The sequence below is a fragment of the Tiliqua scincoides genome, chromosome 2, assembly GCF_035046505.1.
Source record: "Tiliqua scincoides isolate rTilSci1 chromosome 2, rTilSci1.hap2, whole genome shotgun sequence".
NCBI classification, from domain to species: Eukaryota; Metazoa; Chordata; class Lepidosauria; order Squamata; family Scincidae; genus Tiliqua; species Tiliqua scincoides.
In genome coordinates, this window is record NC_089822.1 from 106,943,470 (window position 1) to 106,962,370 (window position 18,901).

Here is an 18,901-nt window from a genome sequence, read left to right on the forward strand (position 1 = left end):
TTCCAAAACTGCCCCGGAAAGGAAAGCGACACAAGGAAGGCTGCAGCTATTGGTGGCTTGGAAAGGCCGCCGCTGCAGCGATTGGTCCCGGCTGCGAGCTGGGCAAGGACGCCTTCCTTCTGCAGCAGTGCATGGGGCGCGCGCCAGTCTGCTTTGCGTTGACATGGATGGAGGGGGAGGAGCGATAGAATGTTGCGCTGCCTGTGCGGATTCTGCGGGCTCGGTGCGTTAGCCTGCAGGATGCCCCCAGTCTGCAATCCTATGCACGCTTTCCTGGGTGTAAACCCCACTGAAGACAAACGCCACTTACTTCAGAGTAGAGAAGCACAGGATTGGGATCTGCGAGCCCGATCCTAGGCATGTCTGCTCAAAAGTAAGTCCCCTAAAAGTCAGTGGGGTTTACTCCCAGGTAACTGCGGTTAGGACTGTAGCCTCAGAGGCCAATGCTATGCATGTCTACTCAGAAGTGAGTCCCCTAAGAGTCATTGGGGTTTACTCCCAGGTAACTGTGGTTAGGATTGCAGCCTCAGAGCCCAACGCTAGGCATATCTACTCAGAAGTAAGCCCCATTAGAGTCAATGGGGCTTGCTCCCAGGTAAGTGTGGATAGGATTGTAGCCTCAGAGGCCAATGCAATGCACGTCTGCTCAGAAGTAAGCCCCATTAGAGTCAATAGGGCTTCCTCCCAGGTAAGTGTGGGCCGGATTGCAGCCTGAGTGAACATGCCCGGGATTGCTCCTTGGGATGTGTTCCTCTGGAGCAGCCTCTCAGCAGCACGCACGGCTTCCCCCATGGAGCTTGCATGCGGTGACTCGGGAGTAGGGGTCCCCATCCCACGCGAGGCACTGCTTGGGGCAGGCGTAGCCTGCATGCAAAGGGGAGCTGAAGCCCTGTTGCGAGAGCAGCCGGCCCGCAGCGCTTTGCTGGAGCGAGCGGCTCTGCCTGCTCCCCTCCTCCCGGCGCTGGCCAAGCTCCGCCTCCAGCAGAAGGACGCGGCAGGCAACGCGGTGCTTTCCGTCTCTGCGGGCTATGGAAGAGGCGAAGAGCTGCGCGCTGCTGGCGCTGCTGGGAGCAGCCCCGCTCCTCTACCTGGTCTTCGTGCGGCGCGTCACCGGGCACTCGCGCACCTTTCGCTGCAGGCAGCCCGGGCTGGGCGAAGTCAACGGGGAGCCGCCCGCGGACGCGGTGGGTGAGGGAGGGAAGCGCTTCGAATGGCGCCCGGGGCTGCTGGCTGCGCCTTTGGGAGGCGAGGTGGTCTGGCCTCCTGAGCACACCAGGGCAAGGGGTGACGTCGCTTGGAAGGTGGCAGGCACCTGTTCCTGGACGTGCGGTGGATGGGGACACAGGTGAGGCAGAGCCTCCCCACCGGGGTCCTTCAGATGTGAGGGACCCAAGCACCACAACCCACGCGCTCGGTGCTCTCTCTCCCTCCTGGTGTGGGTTGTGGGTGCTTGGGCACTTCACACTTTTTGAAGGACTCAGGTGAGGAGGCTCTGCCTCCCCTGCGGGTTGTGGGTGCTGAAGGTCTCCGGTTGGCAGGCTCTATCTCACCTGCCTCCCCACACAGAGCCTGTGGGTTGTGAGTGCTTGGGCATCACGGCAGTTTTCAAAGCACGGGGAGGCTCTGCCTCACCTGTCTCCCCATGCAGAGCCTGTGGCCTGTGGGCACCTCACAAGGCAGTGATGCTTTTCGAAGGACTCCCATGAGGAGGCTTTGCCTCATCTGCCTCCCCACCCACCACACATCCCTGCTGTGCTGTATACATTTTCGATTCAGTTTTTGGAGAAGTCAGGACTAGAGAGTGGTTGGCATGGTGGCACAACTGGTTTCTGAATAAGCCTGGAAAGAAACAAGACTCAGAAGTAAGACAGAAAGTAACTAGATAGAAAGTGAAAAACGAAAGGAAAGCCAAACTTGCAGCAGCCATGAATTTATGGCATGTCTCCAAGCTGGCTGGATTTAAGAGGATGCCCGAACCCAATCCTGTTTCTAATCTAATCCTCCATTAATGCTCGTTCAGTCTGCATAACAGCTCCATTCTTATAATGTCTTACACCCTAGTTATTTTCCATTTTGTCTAGTAAGCTGTTTTTTTTTTACTTCCTTCCCAATTTTTTGTTTTCCCAATGTTGCATATATGCATCAGGGACCAAATGTGTACACCTGTGGGCTGGGCAAAAATGGGTTAGCCTTGAACCCAGCTATTTTCAACCACTATGATTTTCAGTCATGCACATTGCTGTGCCACAAATGTTCTGCAGGTGTGCTGTGGGAGTTTGGGGAAGGGTCATTTATTAGTAGGCCCATTGGAAGATGTGAGCCCCCAGCCAGCAGTGCATTGCACCTTGTCCATTGTCAAAAAACTGATAGTGTGCCTTGACAATTTTAGCACCTTTTCAGTGTGCCACAGGGACATGGTGTGTAGGGGTGGCAGGTGAGGCAAAACCAGCCCACTGGAGTCTTCCAAAAAGCACCACCACTGCCACCAAAGCTGTGAGTGAGCAAACACAACCCACATGCTCTGAACAGCAACTGGAGTGCATAGGTTGTGTTTGCACACTTGCAGCTTTGGCAGTGGTGCTTTTAGGACGAATCCAGTTGGGGTGGTTTTGTCTCACCTGCCACCCCTATATCGCATGTCCCTGAAGATTAGAAAGTTTGAAAACTGCTGGTCTAGCCTGAAAAAGAGTTGTGTCAAACTGTGAAGCAATCAAATCTTCCAGTCTGCCCTACTTCACAGGACTGTTGTGAGAATAAAAATTAGATAGCACTATTTATAATGTCTTCATCAATAATAGCACACTGTAATGTAGAAGCTAATGTAGGAGCATTTCAAAGGTTAATAAAAATCCTGCACCACTTTCTTTAGCATAAGTCACCTGCAAGGGAAAAAAATAAAATCTGAGAATATACTATCCCTTGGATGTTTGCTTGATTTCAGCAAGGCCAGCACTGGCATCAGCTGGAGGCCTTGGGGCAACATCCTGCATTGCAGTCCCCAATAGCCTCTCTCTAACAGCATATTGAGCGCTATTGCTTTCTCTGGTGTTGAGTGGTTTAGGGGCAAGCTGGCCATGTCCAGCCTCTGCCACCCCTGAGCAAGGCTCAAGTGACTCTGCGTACAAAGGAAGAAGGTTGGACCAGGCTAATTTGCGTATGTTTGCAAGTGTTGCATGTAGTTAATAACATGGAGGTGCACAAATCTGGATTTGTAAGAACTGCAGTGAGCCAGATCATAGACAAGCAGGCCAAGCTATTTTAAACTTGCTTAGGTAGCAGGGTTTATCTAAGTAAACATCTAGGCACTGTGCAAATAATGATTAAACGTAACTGTGTTTCCTCACTTTGCTAAACAGGTTCCCTAGTTCCATTGTGGGTGGCAGGGATCTTATCAGAGAAAAAAAGATTGGTAAATCAGTAATGGCAATAGAACAGGGATGTCCAAACTTTTTGGCAGGAGGGCCATATCATCTTTCTGACACTATGTTGGGGGCAGAGGAAAGAAAAAAAGAATTAATTTACATTTAAAGTTTGAACAAATTTGAATAAATGAACATATTAGAGATTGAACTTATATGAATGAAAGAATCTTGTGATAGCTCAAAGCCTTAGGCCTTGCACAAAGCAAGGCTGGCCTTTCCTTCACTGCTGTTGCTGCTTCACATACATGAAACAGCAAGCTGTAGAGGGAGCCCTTGGCCTGCAGCTCATGCAAGAGGTCTAACAGTTGGCCCTCATGCTGAGAGCAATTGTGTTGGGCCAATGTGGGCTCCAGCGAGTCTCCGGCGGGCTAGAGGCTCATTGGAGACTGAGGGCTCCCCACAGGCTCGATTGGGGGGTCCCCGAGTGCTGCAAATGGCCCCCAGGCCAGGGTTTGAGCATCCCTACAATAGAGTAAGGGAAACTTAGAGAACAATACAATTTTTTTTAATAATAAAGGTTTTTTAAAACCTTTTTGTTTTTCCTGATTATTATTGCTACTGAGCAGGGCTCAGATGGGCAGTTGCAGAAGAGGGGGAAAGGGAAGCAGAGGAGAGGAACACATACATGTTCTGGTGTGTAATCTCATCACTCTGGCCCTTTTCCCAGTGGTGCTATATCCCTGGGACCAGGCTTGACTATGCCCCTGCAGTCATTGGCCCCCATTTGTAACCTAACAACTGTATTGTATGCTAATTGAAGTTTCAAAAAAAAAAAAAAGTCTTCAAAGGTGTCCCAGTGCATAATGCATTGCAGCAGTCCAGCCTAGAAGTTATCAGTCCACAGTAACTGTCTTTCCTAGAAGGATTTGTAACTTGGGCCCCTGGTGACAAAGCAAATTTATGTAGAGTCACTAGACTGCATATAGGGAGAGTCCAACCCTATCCAGACTAGGATGACTATTACTACCACATGGGTCCGATGAACCACCACAGTTCCTTTGTCTTGACTTCATTGAGATTCAGTTCATTGGCCTTCAGTGTATGAGATTTGATGTCCTGACTCTGCAGTCCTGTTCACAAATGTTTTCATTTCTCTCTCTCTCTCTCTCTTAGTGGTGCCCCAGACTCTCCGGCTTCTTGCTGCAGCTTTTGGTGCACTTAGCCAACACTGTGAGTATCCAGTCAGTCGAACCTGGTTAATCAAGATTGTTGTATGACTTTCCATGCAGCATCTCATTTTTCTTCATGAAGCATAATGGAACCCATGAAATCTGCAAGCACCACCCATTCTTGCAGGATGTGAATGAAATGGTGGTAATGAAGTTCTCTGAGCAACCTGAGTATAGATGTAGACATTAGACTGCCTGGGGCAGTGTGACCCAGAACACTGCTACTCAATGCCACCTTGAGTCCACCACTGCTGCCTCTACACAATTAATAAAGGAAAAGAAGACAGCCACCTGCCATGCTTCTGGTTCAGTTTTTTCAGTTGCAGAAGTGTGGGACTTTTGGTTTGATTTAAAGAGACCATGCAGATGAAGGATCCCTTCATTCATGTAGTCCTTGTAAATGGAATCAGAAGCCCTGCATTTGAAGAAACTACTTGAGGAGCAAAATAAGATGATTTCCTTTCTGCTTGTTTTTAGTGGGCAGAAAGCAGAGCAGTGTGGCTCGCATCTGTGTCAGACTGGAGCAAGATGGTGGCAGCAGCAGACTCAAGATGAAGGGCACCTCAAATCTGCCACTTTCTGTGGTCCCATCCCTTCCCCCCCCACCCCTCCAATGCAACCTGCATCACTTCTCCTCATGGATGAGCCTCTCCTAAGGCTACCAAAACCATTTCAAAACTTACAGGCACTTGGCTGTGACTAAGGAGGGCCAGAGGAGAGCAGGATTTGGCTAGCAAAGGGAGAATCTTGTGGCATTTCCCACTTAATCTTCTTTCCTCTGTCTTTATTCAGAAAGCAACACATTGAATCAATTCATGCTTTTAGGATATGTGAATACTTTATTGTCAACCCAATGGGCCACCTAGTTCAGTGTGTTATCAGCAGAACGGGATTGATCTGTAAATCATTTGGAAATGCAAAATGAACAGAAACCATTCAATATGTATTCCTGCTAGCCTTCATGCATTTGTAATTGCACAAATAAGGAAAAGAATGACCATGTTCTACTCTTTTGTCATGTGCTTTTCATGTGCTTTTGTCATGTGATCTAATTCAAGAGCTGACTTTGTTCATTGTATTTTGCTTCCTACTGACTGCACATCTGTGAACCAAGCCTATTTTGCACAGTCAAAAGGAACACCTGAAGCCTGTGTTGGCTGCAGCATCTGCTAGAAGGGTTGTCCTGTGCTGGATTATATCTTGGATCAGTGAATTTCTCTCAACAATTTTATGTGTTGCTAACTAAAGGTGTTACGCTAGGAACATTGTGAAGATCCTGGGAAGGCCATTGTGTCCTACTGGGCAGGGATGAAGGAAGAACAGAACACACAGTCCAAGTACATAGACTTTCCCATGCAGCTGCATGTGTCTTCTGGGGTGTCTGTGGTTGACATAACACCCTGGCACAGACAGTCCTAGAAAAGGAAGTGCAGTCACCAGGAAGAGGCAGGGGGAAAGGGGTTCCCTTCCACATCCTCCCATCTTGTGAGCTCCGTAACTGGGGTTCCCTCATCACAGATCAGGTGCTAAAGAAGCATCCAAGAAGCAAAATTATTTGGCATCTCCTGGCCCAGCCACTTTGTGCTCCCATGGACTGTTGTGCTTTTGCCACCCACAAATGAGAACCTGAAGTGACTGGGCCCAGAGAGGTCCGAACAGAAATGGTCTGAAGGTGGGCTTATCACATTAAAAACAGTGTGATCACCCAGAAGGTTGGAGACGGGAGACATGATTACGTCATTATGTCACCTCCAAAGTCATGGCGAGTGCATTTCCAAAGCAGATTTATATTTAAAATTGCATACATCTGTATAGAAGCTAAGTAAAAGTCCATAGGAACTGTACTAGAATTGCAAACGCTTTATTTTTTTTTATCTTTCTCTTATAGGTCTTTGGGCAACTTTGTTTAATTCCACTTTTAATGAGGCAAGTATTTTTTTTTTTATGTTAGTTCTTGAGTTGTGTTGCGAAACTAAAATATTTACTATTGCTTGCTGGAGGGACTGTTTATAAGTCTGAGGATTTTTCCTTCGGCCACACCTAAAGATGGGTGGAGGAGATGATGCATGGTTTCCTTTCCTCTGGGGTTTTGGTTTGATTTAGTCTTTACTGCCAGCTCTGCTGAATTGGAGATCTGTATTTTTGCATTCCCTGCACTGCCTCTGGGACATAAAGATAAACCTTCAAGGGCAATTTCTTGTTCTTATTTGCCCTAATGTGTGCTCTGTATCAAACAGATGCCAGGCACAAGTGGTTGGCTTTCAGATGTGCCATTGTGAATCGAAGCAGCAGCATGCCCCATGAATGTTCAAGAACAAGCAGGGCAAATGGACGGAATGAGGGACAAACTGAGGGCATTCTAAATTCTCAGACTTTGGGTCCAGTCTTACGCAGCCCTCTAGCACTAATGTCGCCATGCAAATGGGGTGTGTGCAGCGTCATGCAGTGGGGAGGGGGCAGTCACAGAGGCCTTCTCAAGGTAAAGGAATGTTTGTTTCCTTACTTCAGGGCTGCATTGTGGCTGTAACTGCACTGGAAAGTTAGATAGTATTGGGCTGTCTTGTGCTTTTTGCTTGGGCAAATCTTAGGGCCAAACACAGACTATTTTAAATTTCTTCCCAGCCCGCAGGTGTACGCATTTGATCCCTGTTGCGTATATGCAACATTGGGCTGAAATGGCTTAAATATATTTGCTGACCTGTTTGTAAATGGAAGGGGGTAATGCTTGAAAGAGGGCAAACCCCAGTGGAAGGGTAGGGTGTCTTTAGTACTGCCCACACCATTCTTCTGATCCTGATCATGTGCTTTTTTCCTGCAATAGCATATTGGTATGGCCATGTCTATAAGTTTTAGATTAGAAAAAATGTGAATTGTGAACTGAAATCCTCTGAATTCCATAACTGAGGATACATTGCACACCCTAAGCTGTGTAGTCATGCAAATCTAACAACGCATGTTCTGCTTACAGAAGTAATTTGCCATTTGAATTTATTTTTAGCATGACCAGCGGCATAACTGGAAGGAGAGCTGCCCCAGGGCACAATTTCCAGGCACAACTTCCCCTTACCTGGGCTGCCCCTTACTTGTACTCTTCTGAACACGAACAGAACTGTGCTCTGGTCACATCTGGACGGTGTTCCAAGGCTTGGGACAGTCTTCCCATCCTCAAAAGGCTTGCTAAGGCATCTGGAATACCTTAGAACATCACTTTCAGATTTTTGGGCAAAACTGGAAGTGATGTTCTTAGGCCTTCCGGAGGCCTCAGAACACCCTCTGGACGCAATAGAAGCATAGCTCTGGTCTTACTCGGAGGGGGCAAGGGGTGGTTGCAAGTAAGGGGGGGCAGGACCCGGTGGCTACTGTGGGGGCAGCATTGCCACCTACTCTGGAGTAGTGCCTGGAACACAGTATCCCTGTGACCACCCCTCCAGCTATGCAACTGAGGCAGACTCCATCTTACGGGAGGTGGTGGAGGAGACTAGGTGCTGGAGGTGAGGTGGATGATTGACTTGATCTCATGGTCTCTCTGGTCACAGGATGCCTTGAGACAACCCTTCAAGATTTAGTCCTCTCCTGACCTTGGTGGGTGCTGTTGGTTTTTGGGCGCTACTTCTTGATAACCTGCAGTCGTACAATTACTTGTGTAAAATCCAGTGTTCTCTGATAAAAGGATCTCATTGGTATCTTCATTGGCAAAATCCACAAGACTCACTGGTGAAGGAAAACCACAGGTGACAGAGAGAACTGGTGTCATTATGAATTAGTTGTGGGCAGATGTACCTTACTCCAGGGATGTGCGATGTGGGGGCAGCAGGTGAGACAGTACTGTGACACTGGAGTCCTTTGAAAAGTGCCACTGTCACTGTGTGAGGGGCACAGGCACTCACAACTCATGTGCTCTGAACAGCGGCTGGAGCACTTGCTTGCACACTCACAGGTGCAGTGGCTCTTTTTGGAGGTTTCCAGGATGGCGGTTAAGCCTCACCTGTTACCCCACACCACACGTTCCTGCCTTTTTTACAAGCCTATTGCAGAACTTTCTTCCTTTTTCAGACTGATGCAGTTACATGTGCTTCTTTGCAGGATCAACAACTTTACAGTCCTACGCTCCCTTCATATTGTTGAAGACCCCACATTCATACCAGAGGTTGCTGAGGAAAGAAAATCTGATAATTCACATCCTGGAAATGACAGTGAGATTCTTAAGAGGCTGGTGGAGATAAGGCAAGTAGGGGATGGAAAAGGTCTGGCTGCAGCAGCTGCATGTGAAAAACAAATAGGTAGATGAAATTGGCTGTGTGTGTGGGGGGGGGTGAGAATCAACCTTCAGACTGTGGAAGAATGCCTAGATATACTGGGAAGCCAATGAAGGAAGATCTGTAGCCTCCTACCATGTCCACAGTACTTAGGCCCTCAATTCTTCAATGAGAAGATCAGTTATGATAAACAAGCTGCTGGTTTGGGGTGCCAAATAGGCAGGGTGGTGGTATGGTTCATTGATAGTGCCTGGGCACTTGCTTGCATGGGAGCCTTTTTTAGGTGCCATAGCTTCTGAGACTTGGTCAAAAGGTAGGTGAGAGAGGAGCTTCTCTCTGGCAGCACCTAGAGTGTGGGCATTGCTGCCTCAAGAGGTCCACTTGGTCCCTGTGCTTTTTGTGGGCTCCTGCACCATGAGAGGGGGATTCAGGGGTACATTGTACCTGGTTCCAGGGTCAAAAAGGGGTTAGGGGACCCAAAGGAGGGCAGCTGGAAATTTGCTGGAATCTCAGAAAACGTTTGCACATATTGCATGAAGACGAGCATTTGCATTTTGTGAAAGCCTATTTTTGTGAATTACGATATATAAAACTGTGATCCAATGGAGAAGGAAAGGGGCCAAGAATAAACTTTGTACTTCCTGATAAAATTCTTCTCAGAGGCCTGCTGGTGACCTTTCTGCTTAGGCAGGCTTTTGGCTTGTCTTCTGTTTCTAGAGATGGACAATCTGGAACAACTCAGCCTCTAAATGATTTGAATATGATCCAGTTCTCTCCTCTGTCATAGATAAAAAATCAGGTCATTAAACCAAGATAGTTTAGGGGATGGTTAATGCTAGCTTCAGCACTCTCCCCACCAATTCCTACTTGCCCCCTTCTTTACATACTGAGAAGTATATCAGTGGAATAGTAGTGACAATAAAGTGGGGAAGAGGCAGATTTTCCCCCCTTTATCTCTTCCCTTGGTGTTCTGCTTTGCAGCTCACTAGGACAAGCGATGGCAGGGACTGGGGTGGTTTTTTCTTCCGCACCTTCATTATCCTTCTTTATAGCATGCTACTCCCTTGGGACTTTAGCCTCTTCAAGGGATATTGTAATTGCCAGGGAACTGAAGTGGGGGAGAGAAGGAGAAAAGAAAAGGTGGGAATCAGCCTTGCATGGTGGGATCCGCCTTCCCTTGCTTTCATGTTGCCAGCTCTCATGTGGGTTTATAGCTTTTCCTTCTTTCTCCATAGCTCATGTTCGCGCCGCAGCTTCAGCTTCAAAGGGATCTCGGATTATTTGAATTGCTACAGGTAAGAATTCAGATGTTCAGTGAAGCCATCTGTATTCTTGGGGTTATCCTCGCTTTATTTATGTGAGTTTCTATGAGAGGCTGCAACCTCTGTGTGATGCATTTTATAGTTCTCCATTCTCTCTCCCACAGCCAGTCAAAAATGACTCCAATGTATGTGTAGGATTGCAGCCTATCAGGAAGTAAGTCCCATAAAACTCAATGGGGCTGACTTCTGAGTAGGCTTATATAGGAGTGCACTTTATGAATATTTTTGTTCTTTGTGTCTGTTGCATCTTCCTTCTGTTACTACATCCCGAATAACTCGTAGGATGTATATAAATGTATCTGCAAACAAGAGTACAGGTGAATGTTGCTTAGTGATGTTCTAAGCAGCAGTGGACTGCATATTTCACCCCCCTTGAGCCTCCGGGGCTGAGGGGAGCTATGCTCTCTTCACATCTGGAGGCTTTTCTGAGCCCCACAGAGGCCGTGTGCATCTGCATGCAGCCTCTGCAAGGCTCAGAATGGCCAAAAAGGCTGAAAAATCGCACTTCTGGTTTCCAAAAGGAAACTGGAAGTTACTTTTTTTGGCCTTATAAGGCATTCTGAGGCCCAGGGAAGCCCTCCAGAAGCTTCTGGAGGGCTTCCCCAGCCCACAGAATGCCTTATAAGGAAAAAAGTCAGTTGAAGTTGCAGTTTTTTGGCCATTCTGAGCCTAGCAGAGGCCGTGCACAGATGTGCAACAGCCTCTGTGGGGCTCAGAAAGGCCTCCATAGGCAAGAAGTGCACAGCTCCCCTTAGCTCTGGAGGTTTTGAATAGGTGACATTGTTTAACGATGACATCACTTAATGATGGGGGTGCAAGAACACACCCTGTGGTTGTGGGTTTTATATATTTGTTAGATTTATATTCCGCCTTTCTCCCAGAAGGGCACCCAAGGCAACTAACAATCAAACATTAAAATACAGAGTAAAATACAAATAAACATTAAAAATAAAAACAATTAAAAACGATAAAATACACAACAGTCAGCAATAAAACGCGTAGTAAGAAAACATTAATTGGTAAAAGCAGCCCTTATAAGTCCTAAAAGGCTTTCCTAATTAAAAAAGTCTTCAGGCCCCACCAGAAAGTTAATAATGAGGACGTTGTCCTCACTTCAAAGGGGAGGGAATTCCATAATGCAGGTGCCGCCACCAAGAAGGCCCTGTTTCTGGGCACCATCTCCCTCACTTTTCTCAGTGGTGGCACAACCAACAGGGCCCCCTCTGATGACCTCCATTTTCTACTCTGGTTTGAGCTCTGCTCACCACTTGCTTTTCGAATGACACATCTCCTGCCTCATCGAATGCCAATTTCCTGTGTCTGTTTGTCTTCCTTCTGTATACTTTAGGTGAACTGTCCACCTTTAAAAAACAAATTCAGGTACCATTCGTGTATATCCAATCAAATGTTTTTTTAGCACTGTACTTTAAAAAGTAATTTTTTAATATTGAAAACCGATTCCAAGGAGTAAAGCAGGTGGCTTTTGGCCCAGTTCTAAGAGGGCCTCACACTGCCAAAACTAGCTGCAACTTTTGCTGATGCTCTTTCTGGACCCAGTAGGCCAGGGGTGCTCATTGGCTCGAGAGCTACTTTGAAACCCAGCAAGGCCCGGAGATCTACCAGAGTTTTTTTTTTACAATGTTCGCGCCATCATAACATTTATGTGTACAATGTATGTTGGTGTACCTTGAGCCCCACTGAGTATAACAGGACTTACTCCTGAGTAGACATGCCTAGGATTAGGCTGTGAGGCTGCAATCCTAGCCACACTTACCTGTGAGTAAGCCCCATTGAGTACAATGGGCCTTACTCCCGGCGTTTCCTCCCAGAGGCACCTGAAGGGGGGGGGGGTCGGCACTCCGCGATCTACTCATTTTGCCTCGCGATCTACCGGTAGATCGCGATCCACCTATTGAGCACCCCTGCAATAGGCATATCATGACCATTGGAACATACTACCACCGTATTTAAAAATGGACAAGGGACCGTGATTCAAAGAGTGCCTCTGCTAACCTGAGACCCATTATTGCCACATCCTTGTCTTTGTTCCACTGGCTATAAGAATTAATACTTTTACCGCACTCAAGATACCCACTATCTCTCTACAAATCAATATGACTGCATTCCTGTGCACACTTCCCTGGGCACAAGCCACATTGAACACAGTGGGCCTTACTTATGAGTAGTCATGCATAGGATTGGGCTGTCAGTCTCCTCTCACCCCAGAATTTAACAAGCAGGTAGAGTCTAAAATCTTCCAGATGGGTAGAAAGGCAAGCCTAGAATTCTTTTTTTTGATGGAGAGGGAATAACCTGCTAAGATCATCAGGACTGACACACTTTTGAAAGTACTATATTAATCCTATTATTAATAACCCTTGCTAACTGGGCAGAGAGGCACCCTTCAAAGTGGTGTCTTCTTATAGATAGCAGAGGGAGAGCAACTGTCCCTCTGCACCTCAGCATGGCCTCGGATAATTAAATATAATGAAATCCACAGGTTTTGGGACCCTATAATCCTCCAAAGGAGGGGGAACTGCTATGTTGCCCTCACCTCCAGAGAGAGGATGCACCTCCAGAGCCAGAGAGGATGCATACCTCACCTTCAGAGAGTGTGGGAGGCGTGGGGGGTCCCCCTGCATCCATGGATACGGGATCCAAAGATACGGAGGCCTCCTGTATTTGCCATTGTTTTGGAGCCTCATTTTGAATTCTTGCTTCACCCTGAATTGGGTTTCCACTTACGTAATCATGAGTGCTTATGTGAGTTGGGTTCCTACTGTGCCACATTAATACATCTCTGGCAAACTACCATGACCCAACTGGTTTCCTGAAGTCTAAGTTGTGCTGCTTCCCTTCAAGGAAAGCTGAACCATTTGGTATACCTTCTGTTTTTGAATTGCATCTCACTTGATGCCACTGGGCTTGGCTATCCTGGAATCTTGGGCCTTCATTCTTTGACTTACATAGTAGTACAAACCAATGGTTCAAATATCCCTTCATGGGAGTGAGAATCATATGTTTATTCCCATATACATGCATTTTAAAGCACTTTCCATAACAGCTGGCTACTAACGTTTTTAAAAACCCACTCATTTAGTGTGGAGCCTGAGCTACATAGCGGACAAAAAGAAATAAAAAATCCCAGACTAGGTTTATAACCATCTGAGAACAGAAATGGGCTCTTAGGGGTTTGAGGGTCCTATCTCAAACAGCTTAATCTTGGGGTCCCTAGGGTGGAGGCCACACTTTAGGACTGGATGTGGTGCAGTTACCAGTCATTCCAACCTGGCCCTGACAATTGGAGAGAGTGGAGACCAAAGTATTCTTGCTTTGACTTTCACATATTTGTTAGATCTGGAGAGGTAACACCCCTTCAAGTTGCCAAGAACATTATTGCTGCACTGGACGATGCTGACAAATGCAGCCCTCCTCTCCGAGCAATTGTTCAGTGGGATAGGAAGGAAATAATCAAGGTATGTGAAGATTTCTGTCAGTGGAATGGCTGCTTGTTTGTTGGGAAAAGGCATTTAAATGGTAGTCACCCAGGGTGAAGGGCGGGTCTCGTTTCTTCTGCCGAATTCTTCTGATCAAGGTGTCCAGTTGTGAATATTATAGCTTGCACTTTTGAAAAAGAAAACTTGAACAAGTGTTATATTGACCTTTTATGTTCAACCTTTCTCCCTGTTCAGATGGCTGAGACCTCCACCACTCGCTACAGAAACAAGCAACCACTCTCTCTTCTGGATGGAATCCCTGTTTGCCTGAAGGAGGAGCTTAAAGTGGTACTGATACTAAATTGGGTTATTGGCTTTAATTAAGGCTGCCGTTTAGAAGAGAGGTGCCATTCTGCCTGATCTGTTGCTGTTGCAATAGAGAAGATGGGAACTGTGAGCAAGGATGGGGCAGTGGTTTGGATGTTGAACTTAGACTGGAAGATCCAGGTTCAAATTCCTGCTCAGACATGAAGCTTCCTTGGTGAACTTGGGCCACTCATTATCTCTCAGCCCCGCTTACCTCACAGAGTTGTTGTGAGGACAAAAGGAGTCGAGGAGTTGTGTACATCACCCTGAGCTCTATGGAGGAAGGGAGGTATAAAAATGTGGGAAATAATAAATAAACTGACTTGGGGACAACTCCCTTGGACTGCTCTAGGGGAAGAAAGGGACACTGGGCTTGGCTGGTCAGGAATCATAACACGATTTATGTTTTTTGTGTGTGTTTTTCTAAGGTACCCTATCATCACCGAGCTGGAACACAATACCTTGGCACAAAACCAGAAGTTGAGGATGCCACGGTGACTAGGAAACTTCGGGAGGCTGGTGCTATGATTATTGGTGTCTCAAACATGCATGAGTTGGGCATTGGGACCACTGGTTGTAACCCCAACAGGTAAAGTAGTTTGTGTTCATCACACATTCGCTTTCATGTTTGTTTATTTGTTTTATTTATCACATTTTTATACCACCTTTCCTCCAAGGAGCTCCAAGGCAGGGAAGGGGAGATAGGGCTGGATTCCAACCCCCATTCCTGGGGAGAACGGAGCGGCTTCAAGCCACTCTCCTCTCCTCGGACTTGTGCCACCTCAAGAGGTGGCACAAGTCTGAGGAGACCCATGGAGGAAGGGTGCCTTTCCCAGGGGTAAGGGGAAAAGGTGCCTTTCCCCTTGCCTGTGGCTGAGCCGCTTTTGGCCCCTATCCTGTGCAGGCCTCTTGGCTTGCCTGTTCCAGTACTGCCTCTCAGTATTTAAAAAAAAAACAAGAAACAAACAAAAAACCTTCTGTTTTCTCCCATATGATTGGAAACCATGAAAAAGTGGAGTTGTGTGAAAAAAAGCCCTCCATACAACAGATAGTTGTCTGTGGAGGGGCTTTTCAATTAATAATAATATTGTATTACATGGAGGTTGAGTGCTTTGAGACATGTTTGGATATCTTCTGAAAAGGGCTCTAAATTTTACTAAGTTGACTCAATAGGGCTGTACTATCTATTTTGACCTTTGCAAAACATTAGCAATATAGTTCTGTATTTCAGTGTCTTTGGGTGCAATCCTATCCTGTGCTGGAACAGGCAAGCCAAAAGGCTTGCGCTGTATCCAGCGCAAGATAGGGGCCCAAGGTGTCTCAGCCACAGGCAAGGGGAAACTTTTCCCCTTACCCCGGGTAAGATGTCTTTGGCCCAGTGGGTCTCCTTGGACTTGTACCACCTCCTCAGGTGGCTCAAGTTCGAGGAGAACAGAGCGGCTTGAAGCTTGAAGCCAGCTGGGCCGACGCAAGACTCATGGAGGAAGCCGGTGCGGAGGCTCTGTAGGCTGGTCAGCCTCTGCGGTGCGTCAGCCTCTGTAGGCTGGTGCTTCTCTGAGCGCCGGCCCAGCTTCCTCCCAAGGAGGTGCAAACGTGCCTTACAGCCTTCACAGTACCCGGATGAAGGGCTGGATTGCGCCCTTAGTTGTTGATGAACCTATGCTTTCTTCTCCCTCTGCATTTAAAGTTCTCCACAACTGTGCTGCTTTTTAAAAAATACATGTAGTGAAGCAACAGGGGACCATATTCCCGTGCGTGTACATGCGCATTCATGTATACCTCTGCATGTAGGTGGTAGGGAGAGTCTTTTGGTTCAGGGTTAGCAGCCTGGATCTTGCTAAATCTGTATAAATACACGGAGGAAATAGAAAGTACAGTGTAAATGGGAACTCACAGGCCACCCATGTTTTTCATCCTGAAACTGTTGCATCCATCTGTTTTAATCAGGGCAGTGGATATTCCTGGTTCCAGAGCATGCGGCTGTATGCGATATGGGTGGGTCATAGTAGTTTGGAGGTAAAATGCAGAGGCATGAAGGTTTCAGCTCCTCTCTGCAACCTGCCCTTGCTGGCCTTTCTGTTCTTCCCCCTGCCCACTCCATACATCCCACAGATTTGGTGTCAGATCTTGTTTAACATACAAGTCTGCCTCCATCATGTCTAGTTTGTGATAATAGGGGTTACATGCTGGGCTGGTCAGTAGTGTCAGGATGCTACGATCTATCCAATCTGTCTTGACTATTTCTTTTAAACCACTTCTCTGTCTACATTTCAGATACCACGGTACAGCTAGAAATCCCTACAACCCCCAGCATTTTACTGGTGGCAGCTCCAGTGGGTCAGCAGCAGCTGTGGCTGCAGGTAAGAACCCCAGGCACTGGCGTACCAAGGTCCTTTGGTGTCCAGAGCCCATAAATCTTTGGCATCCCCACGACAAAATTATTTTCAGTAATAGCCATGACAGAAATTAATAATAATAATGGCCAGAGAAGTGCAGTGCACATTTTCTTTCATTGAACTTGCATATGTGTGTGTATAACATTTTAACTTTGTATATATAATCGTGCCTGTAAACAACTGAAAAATAATGTTAAAAGAAATAAGTTTTCTTCTTGGAAAAAGAAGCTTGAACATCTTGGGGCAGCCTCTCCGACACCCCCTGCAGCCTGGCATCTGGGCCCAAGGCCCCCCTTGACATCTTTTTGTTTGCCACTGACCCAAAGCAAAGGGGAAACACATGGAAACTTTACAAAGAAGTCCTGGGAAGTAGCAGAAGGATAACAGTTGCAAAGATCTTTCCTTGTGGGACGAGATCAGGAAGTGGCATAGTCTATAGCTGCGGGGAAGAATTTCAGGGCTAGATAGCCTTCTTTTACAACTCTCATTTTAAATGTTTAAACCAAGCTCCTCATTACTCAAATTCTCCTTAGGTCTTTGCCCATTGGCTATTGGCACAGATGGAGGTGGTTCTGTGCGGATCCCTGCTTCCTTCTGTGGCATTGTGGGGCTGAAAGGTAAAACTGATTTCTATGGTCAAGGGTCGTGGATTTCCCCATATGTGGGAAGGGGAAAAGCAACAGCACTGAAATGCCCACATCCTGAGAAATGGGAAGGTAACACCAGTTCATCAATGACTAGTTGATCACAATGATAGGCCTAGCTGACGATGGCCAATTCCTTCCTATCTTCCATTTCATCATCACACCATTTTGCTCCCTTTGACCGACTCAATCTTACTTGTAAGTTACAAGTAACTTCAGTGTAAGTTTCCAGTTGTAACTTCAGTATAGTAGAGAGTACATGGAAGACTGTTGGGGTGGGTTCCTTTATCACATTTTTATACTGCTCTTACTCCAAGGAACTCAGGGTGCTGTATGTGGTTCCTTCTCTCCTTTTGTCGTCACAACTATCCTGTGAGGTAGGGGAGGCTGAGAAATAGTACTGGCCCAAGGTCACCCAGGAAGCTTCATGACTGTGTGGGGGTTTTAAACCTGGGTCTTCCAGGTCTAAATTCAACTCCAGAACTACTACACCAGCTACTACAGCAGCTCTCATAGGCTGCTGCCTAAAGCCTGGCTTAACCCATCATTTCTGGCTGAACAGGCCCCTCAGATTGCATTTTGGGTCTCTTTTGCTTTGTGTCTTTAATTTTGTGTCTTTAACTACACTTTGTCCTATCTGAAGGTACATTTGGTCGTATCAGCGCCTCTGGCTGTCTCCCACTCTCATATTCTACTGTAGGCCTTGGTAAGAAGGCAATCTTTGCAGGTTTGACTGTGCTTGGCTGCAGAGGAGTGTGTGTTGTGAGAGACGATGTATCTACATTTGGAAGAAGAAACTGTATGCTAAAAACACTTATTATTATAGACTGTATTACATGTCTCCTTTTTTTGCATAAACTTGCACAGCGATATGTTAAACCCAACAGTTTCAGGGTTTTGTAATTTTGGAACTTTTGGGCAGGTGAGAATCTGTATTGGAGTGGGTGGTGAGGAAGACAAAGAGCGAGCTATATAGAGCATAGAAACTGCATCCTTGAACCCTGAAGACTTGGTTTATTTTTAATTAGAGGTCTGGTCAATGCATGCAGCAAAATGAGGCAGTAGAATGGATTGCAGCTCTTTAGACTATAGGTGGGGGTTATCATGTTTTAATCCTCCTCCACATAAAAACTCCTTGCAATCAGAAAGTTAGCGCATCAGGGAGAAAGCACTTGGCTAAAACCTTTGTCTGCTGTTTTCAGCTTGCGGGGAGTATTCTCTTTCATACAGAATTGCTTAAAAAATGTGATTTACTCCATTCCATGTGGTATGATTGTGGCATGGTCTGGTCTGCTACATACTGTATATAGAAGAAGCTTTATTTCCATACTCTGAGGATCTAGAAATAGTTAAACAAATGCAAGGGTTCTTGGAAGCCATAGGACTATTAGTTCAACTGCATTGCACCTTAATGTTATACTCTGTCTTTTTATGTTGGCCAGGTCCTCTCTGTACTTCAGTGGCAGATGCAGCTATTGCTTATTCTGTTGTGGCTGGGCCAGATCCCCTGTATCGATATGGTGAGTCTTGCTGTCCATTCACTCCCAACCCTGGAGAGCACACAATTTATACTGTGTGTGTATATGTTTCTTTTGTGTGCAACTCTGACTGTTGCATTTTTAAAAAATCTGTTACAGGATTAGGCCAACAAAAAACATCCCTTTCTGAAGTCCTGAGCCCTGATCTGAAAGGCTTGAAGCTGGGGATTGACTGGACGTTTTTTAAGGTGCCTATTTGCCTCCCCTCCTCACTGCAGCATTCTTCAGACCTGACCACCCATCTTCAAACCTTTTGCCGAAGGGAGCTAGGTGTGAGACTCTAGCCTCTTTGAGATACAGCCTCTGTTCCCTTGGAGTGGTCTTTGTTGCATGATCAAGAATATGCCGGGT

The 18,901-nt window shown here is 46.6% G+C and overlaps 1 protein-coding gene across 1 annotated transcript in view; it reads left to right on the top strand.

The window, feature by feature from the left end:
* The first annotated feature begins 1,003 nt into the window (after positions 1-1,003).
* The window catches only part of LOC136639448 (uncharacterized), a 30,135-nt gene continuing 12,237 nt past the window's right edge, over positions 1,004-18,901 (top strand). Inside the window, exons 1-13 of the mRNA XM_066613641.1 lie at positions 1,004-1,184; positions 4,536-4,592; positions 6,480-6,517; positions 8,675-8,815; positions 10,083-10,142; positions 13,525-13,645; positions 13,862-13,954; positions 14,401-14,561; positions 16,247-16,332; positions 16,902-16,985; positions 17,656-17,718; positions 18,455-18,532; positions 18,650-18,738. Coding sequence (XP_066469738.1) covers positions 1,029-1,184; positions 4,536-4,592; positions 6,480-6,517; positions 8,675-8,815; positions 10,083-10,142; positions 13,525-13,645; positions 13,862-13,954; positions 14,401-14,561; positions 16,247-16,332; positions 16,902-16,985; positions 17,656-17,718; positions 18,455-18,532; positions 18,650-18,738 — 1,227 coding nt within the window. The 5' untranslated portion in view covers positions 1,004-1,028. The remainder of the gene's footprint in view (positions 1,185-4,535; positions 4,593-6,479; positions 6,518-8,674; positions 8,816-10,082; positions 10,143-13,524; positions 13,646-13,861; positions 13,955-14,400; positions 14,562-16,246; positions 16,333-16,901; positions 16,986-17,655; positions 17,719-18,454; positions 18,533-18,649; positions 18,739-18,901) is intronic.